The following is a 23,429-nucleotide window of genomic DNA, read 5'->3' on the forward strand; positions in this document are numbered from 1 at the left end:
CAATTATTGTGCTTTTTTTTCTGTGCTCTATACTGAGACTATGAAGCAAATGAGTAAATGACTAACATAATTATTGTGCTTGTTACATTTCCAGCCATGCTTTTGACCCTTGTGAAATTTAAATTTCCGTGGCTCTAGTTTGATTGAATGAGATCTAACCTTCAATTCCAAGTCTTTCAATTCTCTCTTAATCTTTATTTGCAAAGGTATATTTGCCATTCTCACTTCATGATGATGAACCTCCTATTCAAGATTGTTGAATGCCAATTTCCCCATGTAAAAATTCAAGGGAATAGTATTAGTACTTTAGTAGGAAGGTACAGTGAGAACTAGTTTTTTTTCTTTCTAATTTTCTGTTTTTTGGAAAGAATTGGGCAGAGCCCAATCCAATTTATTGAAGTACGAAGCAGCAAACAACACAAGCTGCTAGCCTAGGTTAAAAGCAAGGAGATTATGAAGATTTACAGAACTTTAACAGATTCAAAGCAGGAAAAACAAACCTTAATTTCCTATCATTAGCACCGACGAACGAGCTGCTCACCAGCCCCCTATTCTGGTTCATCACTTGATATGCCATTTCAGCTGTCTCCGAAACCCGATTATTTCTCTCTCACCATCTGCTCCAGCTTATCACCACTGCAAGCACATCACATCCTCTATGCCATGAAAGTTTTATCCATTTAACTCTCCATGTTGTCCATAGCTCCTCAAACTAGCAAGGAGATTAAACACTCCCATCTTCTAATCCATAATAGAGCCATATCCTGCTAGAAAACTGAGTCTCACTGTGTAGCAGAAGATGATCAGGAGTTTCATCAGACTGGCGACATAGAGGGCATAAGAAATGTACATAGAACTTTCTCTTTAGCAAATTTATTTTGTACTTTCAAGATTTTATTCTGAATGGCAAGCCAAGAGAAAATCAGGGCCTTCTGAAGGTAAAGGTATGCGCCAAAGATGCCTTGCAAACTGAGCATGAAGACCGTTATATGTTAAAATCTTGCAAGCAACTTTGGTTCTGATTTCTCTAGCATTATTCTGGTGTCATATTACTCTGTCATTCCCACGACCATTCCAAGCACCCTGTAGAAGATCTTCTAGCTGTATTGCTTGCACTGCCAACTCCCCTTCCAACATGACTTTAAATCGAAGTCCGTTGTTTCCTAACTGCTATCTGCGAGTAGTCATGCACAAGGCAATGTTGTTGAGCTGAAACACAAAAGAGTCAACCACGCCCACACCATGTGTCCTGCCAAAGATGGATCAAAGAGACATCCCCAAAATAAAAATTGATGCCAGAATAGAAAAAATTACCGCAGCGAAGAACCCCCTACCAGAATTGAGAGACGGTAGACCTCAAAACTCGCTTCCAGATACTGGTTACCGCCAGGGAAGTGATGTGGGAACTAAGGTACAAACTTTGCAATTGCTGGTGCTGGTCCATCACATGATATGTGCCATGAAGAACGGGGCACCAATAGCTAATTCATCATGCTCATCTTGTGCTGAAACCAATGCAATAAATTTCGTAAGAGCATTCAAAACATATGCATGTATTTAATAAACTGAGTATGACAGAGTATACATCAGTGCTTCAGATTTTTGAGTTAGTACAAATGCTGTTTATGATGCTACCCGAAATCACCAATAATTGCAAACTAGCATATTACTTTGATTGTTTGCTTACTCATATCACATTTTGAGAATTATAAATAGATGATCCAAATTAATTATGATGTTCATGATTATCAAACTATCATCTAATTTGGTTTCTGATGTATGGGATGGTCCGATAAATTATTAATCCACAAATCACATAGTAATTTGTGGGAAAGCTCCAATGCCATACTGCTGTCTTCCTTTCTCCTGGGAAATACGTTGTGCCACAGCACGACCGGAAACATATGCAACAAAATGCCCAGGTCCCAGGATGCCCTTATGATTTCAGGACCATGGAATCTATGCATGGGAGAGATTGCTCAACTCCAAAACTTGCAGGACTGGAAAAATTGACTGGAAAACAAACTATTATGCTTCTTAAAGTTAATTTCTGTTTATAAATCTTACCAATTATCAGTGCACAAATGAAACATATCATCACCTTAGGCAACAGTCAACAAAAAGCCAGACAATAAGGTTTGGTCAGACAAATTGGGCATCTTTACAGTTAAAACGTTTCTTCAACATGGTGCAAGAGAAGCAGGAAACTGTTCCAAGAACAACCGAGCAACACAGGACAAAATCTGGGGGACACAAGTGTCCAAGATTTCCCTGTTTTTAACCTTGACACTTCAGCCCTAGTTGCATACCATTGCATTAGATCCATTTGACCATAGATTGAAATGGAATTAAAAATCAAAAGACCACACGACAAAAGATCACGGCCATCAGGTTTACCAAAATGCATTGAGAAGTTTTCATTACAGGCATATGTTTCAACATAACCTTCCATTTTCTTACCCAAAATTTCCTGGTGAATATAGGCTGTTTAGCTATCAATAAGGTACATGATTCTCTGTATCCATCCATTAGCTTCCTGTCATAGGCTTGCACCTAGCAAAGTCCCTTAGTGATTGGTTATGCATGCCTTTGTCAGCAAGATGCTGGACAGAGTAAATAGGTAAAACCCAATATATTCAGCATTTTCCAGTTTGTACTGGAAAGCTCAGCTTCATCAAGGTGCCACATGACCTGCATCAAGAGATAATGCTTAACCACTAGAAAATAAGGCAACTTAAACTAGTCGAAAGCAAAACCAAGTGATTAAAGATTGTAATCCCAAAACTTCCAATCCCTTCAAAGGTCTGGTGGATGTTGAAAGCATGACCAGGGAAAAAAATCAAAATGATGAGGAGAGCAGTAAATGCCAGAAAGTTTCAAGTGAAAAAGGATATGATTATGATATTAATATGTTATTTCATATCTGAGCACAAATGAACCATAATCCTTTCTTGCTTTCGGTTTCAGCAATTGTGATATGCGAAGCTGGCTGTTGAGGAATTTAAAAGAAGAATATATACACATTATTCTCCACTTATTTCAAGTGCATCGCTTGACATAGCATTAAATAATGTAAAAGAAAGCAGTTTGAACCTATTGTCATACGAATTGATTTAGTATCAACACGAGAGACCTGCTAAGAAGTGGCATTCTTCGAATCTCAGAAACAAAGTTTCTAGTATACGGCTAGCTTTATAAAGAGTTATATATGCACAGATGTCCTAGAATTAGAAATGCCACGGGAAGGCATTATCTAGATTTACCTTTTGCCAAATCAAAAGTACAAATTGATAAATACGTTAAATTTGATAGTTTGATATTGGACATGGAGAATCATTTATAATTAAGACTTCAGTATGGCCAGAGAAAGGAAAAGCCAATGCATTGGAAATCTGAATCATCAATTAATACCTAAATCGAAAGTGTAAGCCTTCATGGTCATTTGTATCCATTCTATAATTGCCACATACTGCTAATCCCAGAATTATTTCTTTAATGGGGTATATGGGGAAGAGATTGCTAACTTTAAAATCATTGTATTGTCTTAATTGTGTCATCCAGTCATCAATCATACTGGACTCTCTAAGACCTCCTGAGAACAAGCCAAGACTTACTTCACTGGGGTCATCTAGTCCTCTTTGATCCTCAAAAGGCTCAAGTCCCTGAGCAAACCAAGAACTTTCAATACTTCCTTGAAAAAGCAATTTAGATTTCATATAGGTTTTCATTTTTGCTGGATTATTTAGCTCTTCCTAGGTCTCAACAAACATATTGCTTTTAGGTTTTAAGAAACCAAAGTTCCTCTCTTTCTGACGTGTTGCACATCGTACTCTCTATATGGTTCTACCTCATTATCTTTGATACTTGCTAGCATTCATCTTATGTATTATCCCATCTTGAATATTCATATACATGCCATTTCTAGATGCATGCAACCTCTTAATTGACCATTGATGATTAATAACGTAAATTAGGCAACCCTTAGAACCATGCAGTTGCTTATATAAGTTCACTCAAATCATCTTGGTATACAATCTAATACAATATTCCAAAATGACATCTTCATTTTAACTTCCTCATGCTAGTTCCATCAAAAGATTACAAATATTTCTTATGTATAGCGGATAAAGAATAAATATCTATCACTCAAGGCACCCTGAGCAATTAGTTTTAAATGCAACCACCTTACCGTGTAACCCTCTAAATATACTTATGATATACTGTGTTTTGTTTCCATTAGTTTCCAAACATGGTGTGCGTAACAACTAAGTACCATGTGACCAAACTGCACTGACAAATAAACTAGATGTCCATGGTCAGCAGCCAGTCATGAGCAAGCATCATGCTGAGAATTATTGGCCATGAGGTTAAGCCAAGCACTAAATGGATGAAACAGAGGGAGAAGACAAACCAAGCACCTAAACAGAAAACAAACGATATTAAATAAAAGAAAACCAAGAGGTAAAATATTTTCTCTTCGAACAAAAATAACAGATATCAACAAGCCATAGAACTATAGAAGGATGACAAAGAGAGCAAGAAATAGACCGAAGTCTGCGAAATGACGAACACCAGAAGTCAATAATTAGAAGGTTCCCATTAAGAAGGCAGATAAGAAGTCCAAAAATCTAAAATTGGAATCCACAGGTGAGAACTTTCATCAAATACAAATAATAATATGATGGTGAAAGAGAATATCTCTAATGAAAAAACATAAGAAAATTATGATCAGAATCAAAATAAGTGAATCAACAAATATCAAAGGACAAAAAATTGATGATCTTGTAAAACATGAATTCGTAGGACGAAAACAAATGGATTGGGATTCGACAGGAAGGTTGGATCACCCACCTGGTTGCAAGGGAAGCCTGTTATCTCAAACTACCAGAAAATCAGGTCTTGCAACCTCTTGCAGAAACAACAGAACGTTGTGAGATCTTTAGTTACGAAGACAATTTCTCCTGGTGCACCAATAGCCAAAATTTTTCGCAGATTACCTGGAAGACCTCCAAATGTAGTGATATAAGGTCACTGGAAATTAGCAGGCAACTATGACCCAAAACAGCTGAACCCTGTGCTGAATAACCACTAAAAAGAAGGCATCTTAGAGTTTTCTGCAGAGTAAACAGAAGAGGATGAGGTCAATTCTATATAGTACAAGAAAGATATATAGAACTTTCATAACATATGCATCCATGACTTCTATGTATGACGATGTATAAAACATTCTGTACATACATAGAACACATTCCTGCTTTCATGTAAACCGGGATGACCATTGCGGGGTCTAACGGTGACTAACAAATACTGGAATTGAGTATAAAAATCTCACAAAAGATGACATTGTAACAACATGTGTAGAATTTGCAAAATACCTGAATGGCCACTGCACATTTGAGATGTGCTCTCAACAGAAATAACACAATGGACAAAATACTTCACAAGATGTTGGACTTTTGAAACCCCTGGTCAAGGACACCGCGTGCATAGGGAAACCCATGTGCTGTGGCAACTCAACATCTTGTACTACTCTCAGAGAAATGGAAACAGAAGGTGGGAAAAGAAACATGCAGGAAAAAAGAAATCTAAACAATAAGAACTATCACAGCACTTGCTTTACATAGACACCATAAGGTACATTTCACAGTATGGAGATTCTTTTCACGAACATTTCTACAGTCAAAAGGTTCTTCCGGCCAGTAAACTGCACAAACTAGAATATAAATTTTTAATGGTTTTCATGAAAATACCAGGCATGATTTTCACCATTCCATGACTTGCCCAAAATCGCACATAAGCAAACCACTTTTGAGAATTAAATGAATTTAATTGCTGGTGTCTAATAAAACTTCCATGATACATAAATTACAAATATTCTGCAATAGAATACATCAATCATGAGTTTGTAAGAAATGTCAAGAATTTGAATTCTAGTAAAGAAGCTATCAGTTCCCACCTTCAGACATGATGGGATGGAGCAAAGTATAAAATGATGAATTATCTTCCATCCACCTTGAATTGTATTGCTGACCTTGCAATCATAAAATTCTGAAACTGGAAGGGACCAGATAATGTAGGAAATTTTGTTTCCTTACAGAGAATTTCCAGCATCAGTAAGGTTTGCTCTGCTTGTTGTCTCTCTTAAGCTGCACCTTAAGCTTTTTACCACCTAATTGGAAACCATCCATTGCATTTATAGCAGCCTGAGCAGCAATAGGTGAATCATAACTTACAAAACCTGCAGACAGAAGCCAATTTAATGAACTATCCAAAAACTTCTCAAATAGCTTAGAGAAACAGCATATGTTGTTTACCGAAGCATTTACTAACACCAGTTGCCTTGTCAATAAAAACTTTAGCACTCAAAACCCTGCCAAATCCCTGGAAGGCATTTGAAAGCTCCTGGTCGCCAAATTCTTGGGGGATATGATATATAAATAAGTTAGCTCCAGGAGGACCTTACCAGTAACAATTGCATAATCAGCTGGCAGGACAACAAACATAAAAGAGTCCAACTTAAAGGACTGACGGAAAAGTAGGGGCAAAAGAAGCCCGTTACCTTCTACCTGACCCCTGGAACTTGTACTGGTGCTTGAACATGATGCTAGATTACTCTTAGTATTTACTGGTTGGACCGAACCATGGGAATTGCCAAAAGGCCTGTGGCTTATCATACCACTTGGATAGGCTAGAGGGTATCGAACACTTGTCATGGTAGGATAACCCGAGCCCACATAACCAGCAGATTGCATTGTCACAAAATTCCTGGGTACCATGCCTGGGGAAAGATCCGAACTGATTCCACATATTGCATTTCCTTGATTAACAGGTGGAATCATATTATTGAAAGAAGCTTGATTTTGCATTGAAGCTAAAGGGTACTGCATGAGTCCGTAAGTTCCAGTTGGCTGCACCAGAAGAGGGGAAGAAAAGGAATTTAAGAAAGAAAGAAAAAAGGACATAGAAAATCCAGCACTGTCATGATGCAAAAGGACACTAATGTTGGAAAAGAAAAGAGAGCGTGCTATCAAATAGAACTAATAGAGAATGCAGATACCATTTCAGGGGTGAAAGTAAAAAACCCATACTCTAAACAAATCATAGGATATTGGATATGTTTTCTGATGCTTCAATTACAGTGTTTCAGAAAAGACAAGGATGATATAGGATAACAACACCAGATATTTGCAATACTTGAGGAGTACCAATCAAGTTGATATTCCACAATATAATATTTTAGTTTGTGACATACAATAAACTTAACCTCAATACCTAGAAACTGCATTTGATAAGAAACAAAGCAGTGTCATGAACAAAACATTTGTCTGTACTCCATATACATACATGTTCAGAGGATGGCTCCAATGTTTTGTGAGGCAGCTAAGCTGAGCTGACAAAATGCATGGTGGTTGAAGTGACTCTTTTCCCCCACTACCAAAAAACTAGAAAATCCTGGTCAGAAAATGAATATTGCATCTAAACAACAGAATGGAATTCATCAAAGAAGACCCTATTAGGTCTCATTCCTTGAGATTAATCAAAATTGTCAACAAGTTCATCCCCTACATAATGTCCATGATTGGATGATGTGGGCCGACAGCTAGCTCACCATTAGTGCACGGAACAGATCTAAACATCATTCAGGTTTTCGGAGTCAAATTTCTAGTTGATGATCCTAGAACACCTAAGCATTGAGTGCCTTGCTATTGTAGCACGAGAAGAGTTCGATGTAATGCCTAACAATGTAAAATCCACATGATCTCATTAACCAGTATCTTTTATCTACTCTCTGGTGACATCATTAGCATGGTTTCTCATCAGCCCAATAAGCCAGGTGCTCAACAAGATCAAGATCCTCTTTGGATCTCCAAGGGGCCCAGTAGTCTTGAACTCATCATTACTATTGCAAAATTCTTACTGGGGCATGTAAATGTCGACTAAATCTTTTAACACTTGAACCTCCTCAATCCTTGCACAATAAGCTTATTGAAGGCAAGAACCAATATCCAAAATCCAAGTGGTTGGGAAACACACCCTTGGACCAGAACTCCTGGTCTAGTTAATGGGCAATTTTTGATTTTCTGACCACTTGATCCATATGTAGAAATCACCAAAACATTTGAATTTGTTATTCAGTTGTTTTCAAATGAGCAGGTCTATTCATCAGCATCAAATAGTCCAACGTAATTGACATAAAGAAGAAATCAGTCCCTTATTATGCATTTACAAACATAGTCGTATAGATTGCCATGTCAAGGCATACTGGTAATCTCAGAATGTTACAGTATGTCATATGATGCTGACGGTAGCCTGATACATGGTGTGAGACATGGTTTTTCAAAAGCTGGATGTAAACTTCATTGACCATATCTTACAGGACCTTTAGAGTTTTCTGTTTAGGCCTGCTAGCTATGCGCTGCGGCCAAACACTATTTGAGTTCATTCATTATCCCTATACATGCCCCCTCATGCCTCTTTCTTCCTCATTTCCTGTGATTATTGTAACTAAAAAATGGCCAATTTATCAAACAAAACATTTTTCCAATAAAATGCAGCATAAGCAAACCATCTAAGCTGTCTAAAACAATCTAAAGCACCTTACTTAACACCTCAATCTTCTGGTAACTCATAAATAAATAGGTCCATAAGCTGAAAAATTTGTTGGAACCCATAGACTTATATAAACTAGATAAAGCTGAAATGCATTCTAGGCACAAGTTGTGCAGATTTTTAACCATCATTTTCTTAATAGATCCAAGTATCCAACACTATAAGATGAACATAAAAAAGAAGTTAAGAGAGGAAAAAAAAAAAGTGAAAAAGCACACAGAAAGCAGAAGCAAGACATAGATTACAAGAAATATTACCATGTAGCATGAAAATATAAGCAACAACTAACAAAATAATTTACCAAAAGATAAGTTTTCAACACTTCTACTTTGTTGGATGCATTATTCAATCAATTGAATGAATCTCACCTGATAGCCAAAACCATTATACGAAGGAATGTACCCCATTGGTAAAGCTCCAAATAATGAAGGCTGCTGTATTGAGTTGGTATTTGGATGATTGAACGCCTGAGATTGAGCCTTTTGTGTCCTTCGAGATTGCCTTTCCTTCTCTGTGTCAGCCCATTTAACAACCAAAGGCATGCTTGAACCCTGCATATGCAGAACAGCTTTTTGTAAGATTCTAAAGAATTCATTTAAGATCGTAATTGTGCAAGCATAAAGAAGATCATCACTATCCTAAACCCTAAGAGGACACTAATAAAACAAGCAACTACTCCAAAAAAAGATGTAAAATGGTATAACTAGGATGCTGGACTTTGTGGCCAATTAACCTTAGCTGAAGCATCATAACTTGAAAGTTGAAACACATTATCAAGGGCTCCAGTCACCCGGTGGAACCAGTTTGTTGCAACTATTCTAAGAAACAATGGCTAACTTGACTCATTTCAGAAATATTCCACTTATACTTATAAACAAGGACTGTAGAACGGTCCCAAACCAAGTAGTTTGGGGCGTATCGAACTGGACCAGCTGCTAATTGGGACAATTCTAGTTGAAAGAGTATAAAACTGAGGGTTTTAATCTCCCCCTCTCCCGATCTCTCCCGAATCCCTCTGGCCTCTTCCCAATAGGTAGATCCTATACAAGTGTCAATACACTATATCCCTTGGTATTGACACTGTATGGTTGGTGTATCATGTACCAGTTCCTTATTGGTCGACTCGATGTACCACGTAAGGACCAAGATTTGTAGTATTGGTTTCGGTACTTGTACCAATATGCAACTGATGCAATATTATTATGTTCCGGTTCCTGGTACCGACGCTTGATATGGAGGGCATATCAAGTATCATTTTGTTGCCAATATGAGGAGATACACCCAGTATGGATTGGTATTGCAAAACATGATACAGTCCCATGCAATTCAACACGTAAATCCATGCTGATACTTATACCCATTGATATCGATCCATACCATGTGTTGGTACGATTACTGCATACTGGTAATGTACCAACATGGGCAGCAGTACCAAGATTTCAAACCTTACTTTCAAGTCTAAAAAAGGCATATACTTGGGAATGGTTTATCTTCTTAAGATCCCATGTCACTAAAAAAACTTAAAGATTCAAGTATTAGTCCATGTTATGCCTATTTAATCCGCTAGAATTGGGTCAATATCGCTTAGAACTAAGCCAAAAAGGTCTAAAAACATATTTTTGTTTTCACTATCATTGCCTTGAAAAGGGAGTGGGAGGACATTGAATTAAGCAGGCTATGAACCAGAGAAACAAATCTTATTTACATGAATATCATTGAAGTGAACAAAAAGTATCACTTGAGATATTGTATGTAAATGAGAAATGACCCCATTTAAGTTCAATAAGTATAGTCAAAAATTTAAGTTCCATCAAAATAAGGTAAACTTTCCACTTCAAAAATAAATTCCAGACTTTGGAGAATGGATCAAAATAACAACTCTTAAATGCTTGGGAATTTCTTAAATCTTACTCTCCATTTTTTCTCATCAAAGATTTTATGAAAGATTACCATATATATATTTTTTAAGGATATTATTACATCAATACAAGTGAATTATTATAATGTCAATATTAGCTTTAAAAGACACTACACAATGTATCATAGACACAAAAAAAAACACATTTTTTAACGTTTGACGCTATGTAGGGAATTGAAGTATTCCTTTACCATATGCAACAATTATTGTGTAAATTAGAAAAATTTTAAAGGAACAGAATTTTCAGAAGTTGTATAAAACCCATTCCCTTCCAAAATATGTATTCTAGTGCCATCCAAATTGTGCCCAAGTTGTGCCATGTGTCAGCTCAACATAGTACGAGTTATTTGCCATCTTAGCCATCAGAAATACACCCTGTGCCACTCACTGCACACAAATCCTCAAATTATGTGGCAACTATTATGAATGTTAAACAACATCTTGGCCTTAAGCTAAGATGTCTACTTATTTGTCCATGTCTTGATGCTTGGCCCTTAGCAACTAGCACTGAAGAATCATTTTCTCCACTAGGACCATGATGAGGTTGATAAACAACTCAGCATTCTATTAACATGGTAGGGCATGTTGGCTCAATTACATTGCTTAAGAGCTACAGACGGGATTTGCAAGATTAAATAAACCTATTTTAATCATGTCCCCTCTAAAGGCATCAATGTTCTACTCCATGTTAAGCATCATTTGTGGTAATGATGCTTCCCTAATTAACTAGTTATTGTAGCATCTTCATTCTTCAACATTGGAGGAATGAATTCTCATTCATTCCCAAAGGTGCCCATTATTAAAGAATATAGCTGATCAGATCAATTCTCTCAAATTGACTAAATGTGCAAGTTTAACCTTTAATAAGAACCACTTGTAAAATGATGGTCTTCTAGTGAAGGTTTCATCCAGATGATGAAAATTAGTGAAATCCCACATAGTTTTCAATTTTTGAGTGATCTCATCTTAGTTATCATCGATTAGCTTGAAATTGCTCACGTAGTAATTGCTCGACAAAGTTAATTATGGTTCTTTAACTCAGTTTGTATGTGATTGTACTGAGCAATCTTAATTAACACTCGAGGACATCTCTTTGCTTAATCCTCTCTTTTCCACCACCTTCTGTGTAGAACTTAAAGACAACTATAATTAAATAAAACCAAGTCTACCATTCAGGCTGACTGGTAGGACCATTGCTTGCTAGGCATTGAGAGTCAGATTGATGCAAAAACCATTTTTACATTCACCCATTCAAACAATTTTTTAGTCATTGATCCTGGTGGTTTAACTATTCGAGCCACTTACACCAAAGGTTCAAACATGCTTGCATCAATGGATGAGATGCCATAAGAGAAAAAAAAGACATTTAACACCATCTGTCCAATGCCCCGATACCATCATATTCTCAACCTAATGATCCCTTTCCATCTTTCAATCTCTTGGTCCCTCTCCCATTATCCCTTCACTTTTTTCCAACACCATCATGGGCTATGGTTGACTCCAAGAGGCAGCTAATTACCTCTGTCTTCTATTCCTTAATCATCATTCTTTATCCTCTTTAACTTTGATGCTTATAGGAATCAATTTCCATAAAGGGAAGCACCAAGAATTGGAGATTGTTGATTTCTTCCTTTCTACAAGTAAAAGAGGCACCAGAGATTACTGACTTCAAGAAAGAACTTAGCCAACTACCAGCATAGCAAAGTAGATTCTTTTTCTCTCTGGAGAAAGTCAGAACAGTTTTTGAATGAAGAACTTTGTCAACTGCCGAGCAACAGTCTACCTGCAGTCAAACCACTAACCCATGACAGATGCCAAAATGGACCAGCATCTAGGCTAGGTCTTCAGAACAGAACTAAACAGGCAGTGATTCTACAATTGGCAAACTACTGCTTTCAAGTCTTTGAAGGAGATATCACTAGCTCCTTCAAAAACCAATAGCATAATGTCATTCCCCACCTCAATGCCAAAACTGAATATCATATGTTGGCTATCAAAGCGCAAGTAATGTATTGACTATTTCTCCAACATGGATTCTGGATATCCCATCAAATTGTTGGAAATTTGGGTTTTCAAGAGCAAGTAAAGCATGTTAAGATCAATGACCACATTATCTAACTCTTCAATCTTATTTTTCAACTATTTTCTTTTATATAGTCAATTAAGTATCTCACTGGCTTCTGACTTTCTTCATGAAGACAAATTACTCATATATCATATGGAAGGAATAGCCTATTACAATGGTATATGCAAGGACATTAGCCCCATCAATGGATTGTATTGCTTTTGAACAACACATCCACCACTCTTATAGCTTCAACAAATAATATGATTGTAAAATACGAAGACACCTTGACCTTCAAGAAACGCTAGTATGCGCACCATATGCAGCAATTCATCCAATAAAAAACCCACATTAAGGTCTGCAAGCTCAATACGGGTACCGTACCAATACCTTAAACAGTTAAGTATGGTACGGTATGCACTCTGTACCGAAACAACCCTCCAATCATTTTTTTTACTTTTTATCTTGGTGTGCCTCAATGCGGTCGGTACACCTTGGTACAGGTCTGTACACACCTCGGTACGTGTCGATACACAGCGGTATAGGAAGGTACAAGACCTATACCAATCCAAACTTGAGTTTTATACCGATGCAGTACAGTATGGTACGCCCTGTATCGGGAAGTATGGGGCAGTACAGCAATCCATGCCACAACCTATCATGTGGTTGCCGTACCTGCAATTACTAATCCAAGAATACGCACTGTGACATGTTTCTAGAAGAGTATTGCTTCCTATGATCTCTCTATCTAGTAAGAGAAAAGTAGTCTCTAATATTAAGCAACATGCATCTTATGAAAATAGAACATATGAATGTCATGTAGTTGTCTTCTTTACGTCATTTGATAAAATAAAGAATAAAGAGCTAAACAAAATAAATGCAAGATCAGTAAAAGTCCCTAAATAGAATAAGCACAGACCTCCATTCTGTATTTCCCATTTAAGGCCTCAAGGGCTGCAAGAGCTTGATCTTTAGTTTCATACTTTAAAAAGGCACAGCCTGCTGTAGTAAGTAAAAGAAAGAGATTAGTGTCTTTTCTCAAAAAAAGAAGGAACATGTAATACTTAAATACTGAAAATTTTAATCCAGAACTACAATTTGCTAGGTAGAGAAAAGGAAGAACCAACAAAAAGTATGTCACATTGACTTAGTTAAAAATCTCTTCAGAAGAAAATTGTACCTTTGCTTGTTTGTTGGGAACCTCTCAAGATTTGTAGGTCTTTAATGTTACCATATTTTGAAAACAGGACAGAAATTTCGGCCTCAGTTACATTCTTTGGAAGCATACCAATGAAAAGTTTGTGTTCTGGATATAAGTCAATAACAAGTATATAAAAAGGTTTAATTAAAGCAGAAATATCACCACCAACATGAACAAGTAAAACAATCGATCAGGAAAGAACACAGGACAATATCATATTGCTAGGAAATGCAAAATGAAGAGTCTTGGTTTGCACAATATGACCCACCTAGTCTTTGCAGCTCACCATCTGCGTACTTCACTTGCAAAGGACTAGAGGCCTGAATTAAACAGAGGAGAACACCCATCAATCAGAACTAGAGAAAAGCTAGCAGAAGCCTAAGGTGGAGATATACCTTCTTCTTTTATTAAGCCCACAGAAGAAATGATAAAAATATTACTCAATACATTGAGGAAGCAAAAAATAGCAGAAGTTAATTACTTGGATATTACCAAACTCATTAAAATGCAGTATGGCAACCAATCTCTCCAAAGAAATTATAATAGAATGAACAGTGTGATATGAAAAAATGGTGTTAATTAACAAAAAGGCATATTTGGATTGGATGCTGGCATTTGAATTTTCTGGTGGACTTGGTTAGAAAATTTTATAAATTGTAGACACCAAAGTGTTCAACAAGAATACCCATGAGGCTTTCATTCATTAGATGATCTATGATGGTTCATATACATCATGATTTAATATCATGCAAAGCAATAAAAAAAGGGGAAAACTGCATATATAACTATCAGAAGTCCAGTTTAATTTGGAAGAGCATACATGAAAATCAGTTCAACCAATCCCATCCTACAGAATAGTGCCATATGACAATATAACAAATATGGTGGTGATATGCCACCATCCGGATCAAACCTGCGACCTCTCCCCAAGAGGAGAGCATGCCCCACCAGCCCACCATCTCTTGTTCACACTGCATCATATGATATATAACAATGGAACAGGGTCACCTCCTTTCTAGAAAGAAAATAACCTTAAGCCAGGTATATGGAAGATACAAACTTTCTCAATTTTGGTGTTCTGGACAAACTAATTCATGTGAGCTATAGTTGGTGTGATATATTGATACACATGTGAGAAAGTGTGATATGTCAGTCTCCTTCATTCAGGATAATATTCTTTGTGACAATGTCATTAACAAATGAGCCTGCTGTATTGCAGGGTTTTCACCCAGAGAATGATCCAGCAACTGAAACCTATTTGTCCTGCTTTGCACAGAACATTCTTTTTTCCCAATCCATCCAATCTCTACACAAGCTACCTTAATAATAACTTAAATAAAAGAGGACATAAATAGAAGCAAACCCGACATCTGAAGAACTAAGAACTTTAGTTAAGCAGACTGAACGTCCAACATCTGATGGGCACTGCAAAACATCTAGAGCATTTTCACCATAGCAGCCGCATTTCTTATCTACACTAATTACCATATGAAACATAACTTTTTGCAACTCTTTTTGATTCTATACACTATTTCTGTCCCAACATATACAACATTATTCTACTAAGGGGGTCTCAACTGAATTTCCTCACTCACACTCATCATTGATATTTTTTTCCCCTTAAAATAATTTGCAGAGGTGGTCAACTTTATACAGAAAAAAACAGGCAATGAACTTTCCAATGCCTATGTAAACTATAACTCTGTTTGAAAACAAATTTAATTGAGATTTCATTTCTTACCAAAACAGCTACTGAATTATTTAAACAGCTGTCCCTTGGGGATCTCATGAATGGCCTATCAACAGAAGTTTCAAAGGACATTAATGATCAAACAGTAACCCAAACATAAGTTTTTGGCTGCTTTCAAAATTGTTGTAAGCTTGTAGTACTCCTTTTTGAAGTAATACTGTACAGGCATCAACAAGAGGGATGTGCATATAGAGGCACATAAGTGAAGCAATACTTTGAGAACTTTCTAAGCTACTAATAGAACTCTATTCATTATTAAATCTTCTGCATGAGATCTCCAACAAAAACCACAAAGATAGCAATCCTGATGACAAGAAGACATGTTCTAAATGTTGGAGTTTCAGATCATCTCTTTAAATCCCACCTAACATGACTTGTATCCATCCAAATGAATTATACTAAACAAAAAGAAAAATAAGTGAGTGTTTATATCATTTCTGGTTAAAAATAACTGGAGAATCCCGTTATTCACCCACTGTCATACATAATGATGTGGCCCACCATTTAAGAGCGGATGATTTAACAGGGAAGCAGAGATATTGCAGAGTGGGTCTAATTGGCTTCCAGTCACCTACTAACAAATAGCGGGGGCCATGTGCACAGTTGATGGTGGGTCAATAACTGAAAACTTCAGTAATTTTAATAACCGGAGCAGATCCAAATTCAAAAAAAATATTATTCCCAAATAGGCTTGAAAACCAGACTAATTTAGCCTAAACAGAAATCCTAATAAGTCATAACAAAAAAAGTCTATGGCACTTCCATGATCCATGCTGAAGTTGGAATTCTAAATTTGCTCTTTTGCATTAAAAAAAAATCTAAAACTTTTAGCTATATCAGCTCTTCAAGTCTTATCAAATTTGACTTGCATCCATCTAATTGAACTCACACAAAAGTATTCTAAAACTAGAAAACCTGACTAGTTTTGACCACTAAATATAATCACTTGAGATGGACCAGCAAAGGATGGCTAATCACATTCGGACATGTGATCCAACAAATTTGAAACCTCAAAGAACTCAAAACAGTTTTGGAAGAAATTATTGAATGACCCTCCCCCCAAAACCCATCAGTAATATATATTTCGGACACAGGGTTGTTAATTCTATAACGAACTCCTAATTGCCCAAAGAAAATTGGCAAACTCTCTCTTTAATTTTGCCCACTGGATGAGATCCCTTTAAATGTAACAAAAGCTTATCCACGTAGAACTTAACAAATTAACAATGATTTTGCAAGGAAGAATATTTTTACTTCAATCTTGCAATTGTAAATTTTTCAATTAGTTTTTAACATGGTACATAGTACATGGTACAATCTTTATTATTAGTTTTTAACATGGTACATAGCACAATCTTTAACATTTCTGCGAACTTCAACTGCATCATATAATGGTGCATGAATTGGTTGAGCATCCAGGTAACATGGGCGCTATTTTTGGATATGTCATGGTGAAAATGATCAGCCAGCAACATGACAGTGCTCAACTCCTGATTGTCTTCTATAAAAGAAGTCTGTGATTCTGGAGTAAACAAGGGTCTCTGGAGCATATTAACATTGTGTTATATAAGAGGATAATTCAAAAGATAAGCATTTAAGAGTTTAAAGATTTAATGCATAGTGAACTCTAAACATAAGCTTTTGAAATAGCACTTGTGATATGTCACATGGATGCGAGAAGGTCAAGTTCATGTTTGTGCCACCTTAAGTGAAATTATAGAAGATCATATGTCTAGCTGCATACTTAAACCTGAGTATAATACCAATATACTTAACTACTTTCTGCAATTAAGTTGCACATTTGGTCATCTCTGAGCACATGAGTGAACATGTTCCTAATTTGGACCAATTAACACCTATTGCATGCCAAACAACTCTGCTTCACTTTTCTTAATAAATAGATGCCATTTCTAGAGGCCCTTGATGAATGAGATATCGGTTGATCCCTAATGCAACTTCAACATAAGTTAAACAGACCAATTAAAAGCAGACTTGTGGCCACAATCATAAAACCAAACAGATTAAAAAAATAAAATCTTGTATGAAATAACATGCGACTTTGTAAATCCAGATCAACTGGAATAGTTTATGTATGAGCTAATTGATTTTAGTTTTTATTTGCTTGGTTGAAGGGTTCCTTTTTCCCTTTCATGGTTCCCGAAAACAACAAATGTCAGCAGCGACATACACGACCTGGTCAAGCAAAGGAAGCGTGGAATAATTTGAAAACTATGACTTCATAATCAGCAGGAGCTATTGCCAAAAATTTACTCATATGTGAATAATTCATCTCAAATCGATCGGCACTGAAACTGATCAGATTGAACATGACCTCTGGCATAGAATTTTTGAAAGCAAATTAACAGGTGTAGTTGGATGAAATTAAGACAGAAACCGGTAACTAGATGTCCCTATTTTCCTTTTGTAATGTTAGTACAGCTGATGCATTTAATAGCATATTTCTAGCAACAGGTCCTTCTGATTCAATGCTACACTATTTGACATTTTATGAATATGTGATTCCATGCTGCATCATGTGAAAAAACTCACTTGACAAGTGCTTATCTCCAAATCTTCATATCAAGTTATATTGTTTAGCTAGCTTGGAATGACATGATTTTAGAATACAAAGATTAGATGTCTATTGCAAATGTAAAACATGTTGTCAAGCTAATTCAAAGATGTTTTTGTCCATGTATACTTTAGTGACATTGAACTAATAGATGACTTCTTTTTGATAGGCACTTAATTCGGCCTGATAAATGGTCCCATCAGTGATAAAAGTAACTCTCAGTTTTTCCTGCTAATCTCACATTCAGTCTACCTAAAAATTTTGAATGGTAATTCTACTTTATTACATCAGCATGAGAAAGAAAACAGAATCAGTTGCTGACTAGGACCCAGCTCTAAGAATCAGCCCAACTGACATTAACTATGCATTTCCTTCTTACAACATATGAACTTCCAATCTCCTGCTCCAAACCATTTCTGCCCGTTGGATTTCCAATCAATCGTGTGCCTCATGTCCTTTCAATGTGACCGTCACTGCCGCTAGACTGGTCAATTTATACCTAAGAATGTCCAAACCATGCCTCAATTACATTGCCAGGCTGATTCTGATGGTTTTAATTTTAGTTCTGTTGAACTAATAAATGACTTTTTACTGCTACGGCCTTGATTGAGTGCCAACAAGATTAACTACCATATTTTTGTCTTCTATTGGTGCAAACATGTAATTGGTTGTGACAGTCTAAGAGAAATTCTAACCATTTCCAGACTCAAACCCAGCCAAACCACAAATTCACATGACTGACGTCATGTTTCCTTTACAAACTTTGAGCTTTTTCAATTTTCCAGCTAAGCTACATATTCACCTAACTGACATCATCTTTCCACTACAAAACTTTGAGCTTTTTTCTTTTCAATTGTCTTATTCAGTACAATAAATCATTCCTACCCATTATATTCAAAAATAACTCTCTGTGACCTATTCCATCAATGCAATCGCTGATACCCCTCCAATCTTATCAGGTTCCCCAATGATTCCCCCAGTAATTCATCAGATCCAATCAGAACTGACACAACTCCAACACGAGATCTGAAACACAAATTGAATTTTTCTAGCACGGAGCTCACGGTAACGATGCAACAAGATTAGAAAAAATGGAATTTTGAAACATCCCCATTCAAGAAACACGAGCATAACATGCAGATCCGAAACCGACTCATTCCACAAAATTCAAAACAGAACAAAGAAAACGAGGGAGAGGATCGGAAGAGATACATACGCCGGGGATCGTCCGCTTGTTGTGGCAGGCACTGACCGCCTTGTCGGCCTCCTGCCTCGACGGGCAGACCAAGAAGCAGCACCCTGCCACCAAGAAAAGACTCTCTTTGCCCATCAACCCCTTACCAGAACCCAATCCCGCCACCAGCATTCCCAAGATCCAATCACATCAAACGGAAACAGGAGGCAAAAAAAAGAATCGAAGCACCAACCTCGGGAGGCCCTGGTCGTCTTGTCCTTGATGATGTTAATCTCGTCGACGAGCGCGACCTCCTTAAACATCGCCAGGAGCTGCGCCTCCGTCATGTCCTTCGGCACCTGCCCCACAAAAAGCTTCACGCTTTCTCCTCTCTCTCCTCCACCCTCCTCTCCCCCTCCCTCACTCTTCTCCTCACCTTCCGCCATTACTCCTGCCTTCTCTTCGATCTCTTCGAGATTTCCTCTTCTCTTCTTCTCTCGTCTCCTCTCTTTCCCTCCCTCGTTCTCCTTGGCGTTTGATGATGGGAATTCTTGGGAAGGAAGACAAGCGGGTCGTCTGCGTTTTTTTAATAATTTCTTAAATTATAATCATATGAGATGGATAATTACCGATGTGTTAATTAATTTGGGAGGGGCGGCGGGGGGTCGAAACTGCCCCCGGCGAGCGTTACATGGAGCACACAGAGATGGGGGTTCTGATTCCGCCACGTGGCAAGAGCCGTCCGGCGGTTTCCATTCCGCGGTCCGGGATTGGTGGGCGAGGAATAAGTTCCCTGGACGCTCCGCAGAGAAGTTTGGTGGGAATAAACGGATCCCCGTACCGTTTCTGGAATAAGTTTGTCCCCGACGGGGATTAGTTGGGATAAGTGGCGGGGATCGGGTCGGTGGGATACCGGGGATGGAAAAGCCAATGGCTTTGGCTTCGGGAGTGGGTGGGGGGGGTTCGGCTCGTAATTATCTGCAGGTGTTTGGGCGGAGTGGTAGGGGTGCCAGGCTGGCTTTTACGGTTTCCGCGTGGAGGGTGGCACGTGAGGCTCCCGTGAGGGGAGAGGGTGGGGGTCAAGCGGAATAGCGGATCCGTCGAAGGCACGGATGAGGATACGGGAAATTTCGCCTTGCATTTCTCTTCCACGAGGTTTCTCACTATCTTAACCAAAATTAGATCATTATTTTCTATATATAAAAGAAAAATATGATTTAAGATATAATTAGTGTAGTTTGTTTACAAGGATTGAGGTCCCAAAGTTATCAATTCTGAAAAATTGAGAATTCATACTGTCCATCTCGATCTACTTCATAAAAATTATCGAGGAATCAAAATTCGTATTCTATTGGAAGCCTCCTATTATTGCATCAAATAGGTAAAATTATCGATGGTTGTAACAGTATTAGTATGGCAAATTGTATCATAGAATATGTAAATTAAGAACCAATATTGTTAATCATGATATACATATCATAATATATGCATGTACCAAAATTTAATAAATTTATATGCTTCCAAACTATAAATCATGCAAAATATTTTTGGATTGCTTGATACATAGGCATTCAAAAGATGATTTTTGGTTTCAAAATTATTTTTTCTCATATGAAATCTTCATCAGTGACTTTGAATTGATAGCATTGAAATCTCAATCTTTTAGAAAGGAGAGTTAAAGGGAAATTATAAAGGATTAGTGTATGGATTAAAAATAATAAAGGAATGGAAGATGATGCTGAAACTCATACATATAGATTTTCGAGTGTACTTTATTTGCAAGAAAATGTGTATTTTTTTCTTTGGCATCAAAAGGACACGGTAATTAGGAATAGTGCAAGATTGAGAAGATATATCGATGATAGATCTCAACTCTCAAAGTTTGTGTTATACTAGTAGAGCGATATCATTTTAACAATTTCTAAGACAAGCTACATTATGCATATATGTAATAATAATCTATTTAACAGATGTTGTTTAGCATTTATGCAAGTTCTCATGGTCATATTGAAAATTATAGCCACTACCTTCCATGTTATTGTTTAATTGAATCAAAATATTTTCTAGCTAAAAGAAGCTGAATTCTCAATAGAGATTAATATTATTATTTTAATTTTTTTTTTCAAGAAAATCCAACCACATGCTAGCTGCTCAAATAATATCTACTATAAACTATTATGATGCAATTCAGAAAGCGATAGAAAGCCCAACCCATGTCCGGCACGTGTAAGTTGCTGTTGCACCAAAAAAAAAAAAAAAAAAAAACCTTGTCGTAACACTTGGACATTGGTGTCCACTAATACTGTCTCATCTTGCCCTTCATCTCATATTTTTCTCTTGATATACAAACTATCATTTTTAAGAAATTGGATGGGATGCCACAATTAGGACCTCTCTCAAGCGGAAAAGAATGTCATGTAAGTGTGTTCCCTTGGCCTTTCTGATCTTGACCTAGTAAGAAAAATATGCCTCACAAAATTAAATGTGTGTTAATTAAATCATAAACTTATTTAAAAATACAAATGCTAAGAAATTATGACTATATTTATGCTATGTCCAGTACCTATAGCGGTAAACCACATGTTGAGAGGGAGGTGTTACATATTGATGGTTGTGGCCATGAAACAAAAAAATACGGTATTCGAATACTCAAAACTAATTTATCCATCGAGAAAGGAATAGAATGGAGCTGTCTCATGAAGTCCAAATGCTGGAGCACTTTTATATAAAATGGATTCTGAGATCAAGCAGTGAGCAACCATGTAACATAGTTCATTAATATCCATGTTCTAGCTAAGTATGCTAAAAGATTCTCGGGGTATGGTAATTTTATTATTGAAAAAAAAAATTTGCATAAATACCCTCCTAAATATCGAATTTTGCATGAATACCCTTTTAAAATTGATATTGTATGTATACCCTCATCAAACACTTGTTTTGTCATTCTACTCTTTTCTTATTTTTGTTTTTGCATATCTACCCATGTTATCTAACGACGTTAAAAAATTAATAGTTTTAAATTAAAATGACTAAAATATTCTTAATAGGTAGACAACGCGATCTCGATACCAGAAGAAGAAGACAGGGGCAATAGCATAATTTTAAAATTTTATTTTATTTTTAATTAATATAAATATGATTTTTCTTAATACCGTTAGAACAACCGTTATATTACGGGCATTTGTACAATAATAAAGTTTTACGAGGGTATACATATAAATATCAATTTTGTAAGGATATTTATGCAAAATTCGATATTTAAAAGAGTATCCATGCAAAAAAATTTAAAAAAAATAAGAAAAAAATTATATTTTTCTCTGTTAATTATAATGTACAGTAGCAGTTCTTATATACAATTAGGAGGACAATTAAATACAGATTAATTAAGATGTAGTTTGGTAAGATTGATTAAGTTTGAAACAATCAATTTTTATAGGGACAGATAATGTTTGGCGCAATCAAATTGTCTGGCAATAACTCTAATATTTATTATTTGCATCATTGGGTCAAACTGATTTGAAACTTAAGAAGCTCCGCCATTATTAAAGACCCCGCTCTCGTGATAGGTACGGTAACCTTAACTGAAGGGAGTGAACCTTCTTTTTCCGAACCTGCCACAAACCTCAGCCCAAGGATTTCAAATTCCGAGATGAATCCTGAGAGCCCAAAAAAACGTACCGCTGTGAATATGCCTCCATTTTTTTTTCCAAACGCGAGGGAGACACGGCAGCGTTTCCGGTGGTCCACCGATCCAAAGGCAATGATGACATGACCTGTCACCGGATCAAGTGGTCCCTCACCCAAAGGATTCCCCGTTCGGGAAGCTGACAAAAATCTCTAGGGTTTTTATACTTATTGTTGGTGACCAGAACGTGATTACAGCATTGACGTTATAATGGTCATTATTTGTCTTAAAGATATAATTTTAAGTTCTAATATTAAAAATAATCACTATTATGATGGCTATTTATATGTTAAGCAATAACAGAAAAAAAAATAACAGCATTATTTTTGCAATCACTGTTCAAATATTACAGTCTCTTTTGAGAAGAAGAACTGATTCTAAAATAAAATAAAAATAATATTTTACTAGGAAAACTGTATAAATAACTTGTTATTTATCTACAAGGGATTGTGAT

The 23,429-nt window shown here is 36.7% G+C and overlaps 1 protein-coding gene across 8 annotated transcripts; it reads right to left on the reverse strand.

Annotated features, from left to right (window-relative positions):
• Nucleotides 1–323: 323 nt before the first annotated feature.
• On the reverse strand, nucleotides 324–19,904 carry LOC103711713 (RNA-binding protein BRN1-like). Of its 8 annotated transcripts, XM_088713268.2 has the most exons (13): nucleotides 19,544–19,891; nucleotides 19,333–19,415; nucleotides 14,063–14,114; nucleotides 13,774–13,899; nucleotides 13,513–13,595; nucleotides 8,979–9,161; nucleotides 6,560–6,908; nucleotides 6,315–6,458; nucleotides 5,957–6,238; nucleotides 4,852–5,114; nucleotides 2,461–2,691; nucleotides 1,335–1,505; nucleotides 324–1,174 (listed from the first exon to the last, which is right to left on the reverse strand). In XM_088713268.2, exons 1-9 carry the CDS (start codon nucleotides 19,734–19,736, stop codon nucleotides 6,111–6,113), a joined length of 1,341 nt encoding a protein of 446 aa, XP_088569394.2. In that variant the 5' UTR covers nucleotides 19,737–19,891; the 3' UTR covers nucleotides 324–1,174; nucleotides 1,335–1,505; nucleotides 2,461–2,691; nucleotides 4,852–5,114; nucleotides 5,957–6,110. The 8 variants fall into 8 exon arrangements, with proteins under 8 accessions (XP_088569394.2, XP_088569395.2, XP_088569396.2 ...); XM_088713269.2 differs by having other exon boundaries at nucleotides 324–1,249; nucleotides 4,852–6,238; nucleotides 13,513–13,592; nucleotides 19,544–19,904; XM_088713270.2 differs by having other exon boundaries at nucleotides 324–1,249; nucleotides 4,852–6,238; nucleotides 6,315–6,416.
• Nucleotides 19,905–23,429: the final 3,525 nt, after the last annotated feature.

The sequence above is a fragment of the Phoenix dactylifera genome, chromosome 17 (genome assembly GCF_051530095.1).
Source record: "Phoenix dactylifera cultivar Ajwa chromosome 17, Ajwa_hap1_PhDact_Kaust_v1.1, whole genome shotgun sequence".
NCBI lineage: Eukaryota > Viridiplantae > Streptophyta > Magnoliopsida > Arecales > Arecaceae > Phoenix > Phoenix dactylifera.

Coding starts and splice junctions, on each gene's coding strand:
- LOC103711713 (XM_088713268.2), bottom strand. CDS start 19,736: ATGGCGGAAGGTGAGGAGAAGAGTGAGGGAGGGGGAGAGGAGGGTGGA. Junction 13,596..13,773: donor TTCCCAACAAACAAGCAAAG/GTACAATTTTCT, acceptor TACTTACTACAG/CAGGCTGTGCCTTTTTAAAG. Junction 6,459..6,559: donor TTCCAGGGGTCAGGTAGAAG/GTAACGGGCTTC, acceptor GTTACTGGTAAG/GTCCTCCTGGAGCTAACTTA.